This window comes from Acyrthosiphon pisum, chromosome A2 (assembly GCF_005508785.2).
Source record: "Acyrthosiphon pisum isolate AL4f chromosome A2, pea_aphid_22Mar2018_4r6ur, whole genome shotgun sequence".
NCBI classification, from domain to species: domain Eukaryota; kingdom Metazoa; phylum Arthropoda; class Insecta; order Hemiptera; family Aphididae; genus Acyrthosiphon; species Acyrthosiphon pisum.
Genome location: NC_042495.1, coordinates 117,679,803 through 117,685,014, shown reverse-complemented (window position 1 = coordinate 117,685,014; position 5,212 = coordinate 117,679,803). Strand labels below are relative to the sequence as shown.

Below are 5,212 nucleotides of genomic sequence, written 5' to 3'. Positions count from 1 at the left end.
AAACGATGTATTTAAAAAGATTTTATTTATTTTAAGTGTCATGCATATAGATTATTATATGAATATAAAATGTAACCAAAAGTTTATGTATCGTAATGACCGTGGTATAGATAATAACATCGTGTTGTGCATGGGTTACGAGTGATATGCACGCCCAGCACTTCAACCGTCATCGAAAACTAAATTTTCGATGCAGGCGTGAAAAAAAATAATTATAATAATTGTTTTCTTTCACACAGGCGACCACATTTTCTGGAAACGGATGACAGTCATACCTATATAAATTTATATAGATTTAAAAATAGTCTACCTACCACTTCTGTGGCAAAATAATAAAATAATGCCAATTTATTTGAAATATAGGTAAATATTTCAATTTTCTTAACGATTTCTGATGATACAACCTTCCCCTCTAAATATATTTATTTACTATCCTCGCAAACAAATACTTAAGGTGATACGCCACACTTTTAAAAAATAAAAAATTTCTACAACAGTGACGCAACAGTGTATTGTATATTTGTTGCAATTGGTTAATCGGGCATGTTTGTTGATTTGTATTATTATTTTTTGTCAATAAATAGATATATATAATATATATATATATATATATATATAAATTAATGTTTGTGTGTATTAGACCTTTGGGAAGAAGACAGGCTAATTTAAAAACGGTTAAATTTGGTTTTTTTATTTATCTGATAATAGTACGGTAAGGTTAGGTTAGGATTTTGTATTAAATGATTATATTAATCCACTATAAGTGGAATGAGACAAACTTGGTATAACTTTGATACTTTAGAGTTAAATCATACACTTTCGTACAAACAGCACGGGGTCCGCGATCTATCGCAGGTAGATTGCCTACCTACCTGATAATATACTGCTGTAAATCAGAATTTTTATTCCGTGCTACGGAAAAGTTAAGATGAATTTGGAATACCATACACCGAACATTAAATAACAAATCAAACAAAGTTTGAGTCACATTATATAGAGTTAGTACATTTAACGAGCAACGAAGTACACGGGATCAGCTAAAAGTTTATTATAATAATTTATTGAACAGTTCTTTAAGTATTAGTAAAATAATGGCAAGGCAAAAATTATAAACTGGCATAAAACAGTCGAATACGACGGTGCTCAAAGCTTCTAAAAAATAAACAATATCACAAAATATATAACGAGATAGAATAATAGTTTAATATTGAAGAAAAAATACATAGAATGATTTAAGTGCACCGATTACATAATATAATATTTACAAGCATTTCTCATCTTAACTATATATTATTATGACGTATACTATAATAACAATAGTGATACAATAGATAACATCGTATGGAATATTGAAAAACAATAAGTATAGTTACAATATTGTAGTACAATTTAGTTTAAAGAATTTTTCATTGTTTCCTTTGTTGCTAGGGGGAACAAACTTTGAGGAAACGGATGACATTAATGCCTATTTAATATTTACAATTTTACAAATCGGGAGGGTATATTTTTAAAAATAATTTGCATACCACTGTCACAGTGCAACAAAATAATATTATAATATTATGCATGACGAAGTGCGAAGTAAAACCGTAATATATATTAAATTCTTCACGGCGATAATATGAAACGAATATTTATATACTACATAATATTATTATGTAATGGGTTATTATTTATTTTTAAGAGCAAAAATATTAATTGTATATTATATTATCATAATATTATTTTAATTATAAACTCGCGGAGGTCGTGTTGACGGAGCCATATGGAATTTACTGGCAAGTTGGTTCCTCCGGAGTATCTGGTATCTCGCATTCCCATAACTGACTCGTATCGAAGGTGATTGGTACGCACATGTAACAGTTTTTGTCACAAGCGCACTGCATCGTATCGCCTACGCCCTCGCAGCCACTGTTGCATTCGTCACTGGAATAAAACTGAAGAAATTGATTTGTGGGTTCTGGATCACACGTGAAACATATGTACGGGGTTTCGGGAATGCCTGAGTCTAAACATGGCCTCCCACCGGCGTGACAGTCCGAAGCCACACAATCATCGCATTTCTCGAAATTCACGCCAGTTCCGCTTGATTCGACGGGCGAGTACAAGTAGAAGATATTCAACAGAACCGCGTAAGCAAAGACGGCCTTGGTGGCGTACGACATAAACATATTGTTGCTAGTATTATTATTCTCACCTATATAACAATGTATGCGGTGTGCGATGTCTGTTGATTCGGAATCTGCTTCTCCGTAGATCGCTTGTAGTGGCGGATTGAAGTTTATAAGTTGAAGAGGTTTGTATATATATATGTGTGTGTATGTGTATTATTGCTGTGATTAGAGTTTATAATGTAAGTACAGAGTGTAAACGAGCTGATTGAATGACATTCCGATCGGTGTGCATATCGTTTTTATATCCAAACAGCTGCTGGTTACGCGATCGTGGAGACGTGTAATTGGCCGGATCTAAATTGTTATACAATGGGATTTCGAATGATGACAACAATCTGATTAAATATTTAACTTCTTTCCTACAGTGTGTGCCAAAAGTTTGTATCGCTCTTTTCTTATCGATTTCTGATGATACAACCTTCACCTCTAAATATATTTATTTGCTCTTTAATATATGCAGTAGGTAACTATAGAAGAATAGGTAAATATGAATATTAAATTGATTTTTTCGCATATAAATTAAAAACGTATATACAATTTTTTTGTAGAATAATAGAAAATAGTTACCGAGATGGTATACATGTATAATCGCCGAATAATCGTGATAAGGTCGATTTTTCGTTACAAATGAATACTCAGTAGCAGTGTTCGGATTAGATAAGTATTTTTTTTAATAAAAATAAAGCAACTCAAATGTACTCCTAAACTTTTTATATTTTTTTTAATAAAATAATCATGTAAAAGTAAATACTTTTGTATCCTTGAAAAAGTAAAATGGAATTGTTGGGTCACCATCAAGGTCAGTATATAACTTTCCTGCTGCTGTTACATTATTATTACCCTGTTTTAAAACAACATAACAAGTCAATAAATTATATTATATTTTTATTTATTTTTAACTAGGTTAATTTATTTATTTAGTCGGGTGGCACTACTGAGTGCCCTCCCAATATCTGTTAGTCTCACTTAAGTATATATTATCATTAATCAAAATTATTTATTGCACCAAATATATTATTACTAAGTATATTTTTTATAAATTAATCATACCTATTGTTTTACCTAACTATTTATTTTTAAACGAAGATTTATTATGACATCAACTACTAAATAGTATATTACTTTTAAAACATGCACACCTACACAAATTTTATGTTTGGATGATCTGTTTTGTAGGTCCCATATAATTAACATTCGGTACACTGAATATAACGCATTGAAAAATTATTAATTTCAAAATTGTCTGATATATTTTTGTTTAAATATATTTTATTTAAGATCTAAAAGTACTTTATAGGAACTCGCAGGTAAGATGATGTGTTAGGGGCGATGACCAATTAATGACATATAATAAAAGATTAATCCGATAATCAAAAGAAAACATTTCTGCCACGATTATATTTTAAATATAGAATCACTTATGTATATATTATATCATTAATTAAAATTATTTATTGTACCAAATGGTCCAAATGTGTATAGATTGTAATTATATTTTAATAAAAAAAACTAGGTAAATATTAAATTGAAATATTATACAGTTTGCTCATTATTGACTTGTTATAAACAATACGTATATTTTTTATAAATTAATCATACTTATTGTTTTACTTTACTATTTATTTTTGCGCGAAGATATATTATGACATCAACTATTAAATAGCATATTACTTTTAAAACATGCACACCTACACAAATATTATGTTTGGTGGATCTGTTCTATACGTCATTAACATTCGATACTCTGAGTCTGAATATAACGCATTGAAAAATTAATAATTTCAAAATCGTCTGATTGTGTATTAAGAGGATGTAGTAATAAGAAATGTTAGTATTTACACACTAGGTTAAGAAAACAATTAAAATAAAAAAACCTATAATAAATTCCAAATTAATCATATGACAATATCCATTTGCTAACGCGTCATACATCAACAACAAACCGTGGTACTATCATAGATATATAATAGTATACTTTAGAAGTTTCAAGTACCTACCCACGAATAATATTATACAATCACAACAAAACAACTAAAATAGTTAATCTATGTTTTTTAATATGTGATTTCGTCCAAATTTGACTATAAAAATAAACTGTGCTCATGTATTTTTTAGATTTTTTGGTAATAGAATTGACTACTTACGCAAAATCTTGTTATACATTTTGAATCCTTAGATATAAAAGTTGAACATTTTATAAATTTTTAACTACGAAATAATAATTCAATTTTAAATTTGATAAATTTTGTGAAAATTCGATCTTTAAATGCTAAAAAAAAAAAACTGTGACTATGGATTTTTAATTTTTTTCATCTGCCTTTGAAACAATATAATAGGAACCTTCTATTCAATTTTCAAGCTTTTTAACCAACAAATAAAATTTTTATTTTAAAAAAAAACTAAAAAAAATGGAAACTGAAAATGTCCGTAAACAGCTCAAAATAAATCAAAATATTTGTAAAATGTTATGGTGTATAGAAAATGCTAATATAAACTTTCAGTCGAAATTTCATGTAAGTACCTACGGTAATTTGTTTAAGAGTTGCACCAAAAACCAAAATCAATTTTCTCGAAAACAGATTTTGCGTAAAAATTCCCGTTTTTTCTTAATTTTTCTTTTGTTTTTCACGGCACTTTAGGAAACTATTGGGAAATTTTTCCTTTTGACCCCCCAAAGTACCAACTAAATTCACTTTCCTATCAGAAATGATACTGTTGAAGAAAATCTAAGCATTTTTACTGTCCTAAAAGGTGATGACTAGAGTTAGGATGTTGATGACTTTTGCATTTTTTTTCCTTTTATTCTGTACAATGCTATCCTAGCTAAAAATTTGTTTCATGCTCCCTTAATGCAGAATATTCTAATTTTATTTTGCATTTTTTTGCATTTTTTGCATTTTTAGCTATAAATGCATTTTTTTTGTTTTTTAACGTCATTTTTCAACATTTTTAGGTCATTTTTTCATCTTTTAGGGCACTTTTTGTACTTTTATATACAATGTAGGGCATTTTTCACAAATTATAGATTTTAGGGCAAA

The 5,212-nt window shown here is 28.6% G+C and overlaps 1 protein-coding gene across 1 annotated transcript; it reads right to left on the bottom strand.

Annotated features, from left to right (window-relative positions):
- Positions 1–1,024: 1,024 nt before the first annotated feature.
- Positions 1,025–2,390, bottom strand: ACYPI39568 (uncharacterized LOC100569946). Its single transcript, NM_001246070.2, has one exon. It carries the CDS (start codon positions 2,169–2,171, stop codon positions 1,773–1,775), a length of 399 nt encoding a protein of 132 aa, NP_001232999.1. The 5' UTR covers positions 2,172–2,390; the 3' UTR covers positions 1,025–1,772.
- Positions 2,391–5,212: the final 2,822 nt, after the last annotated feature.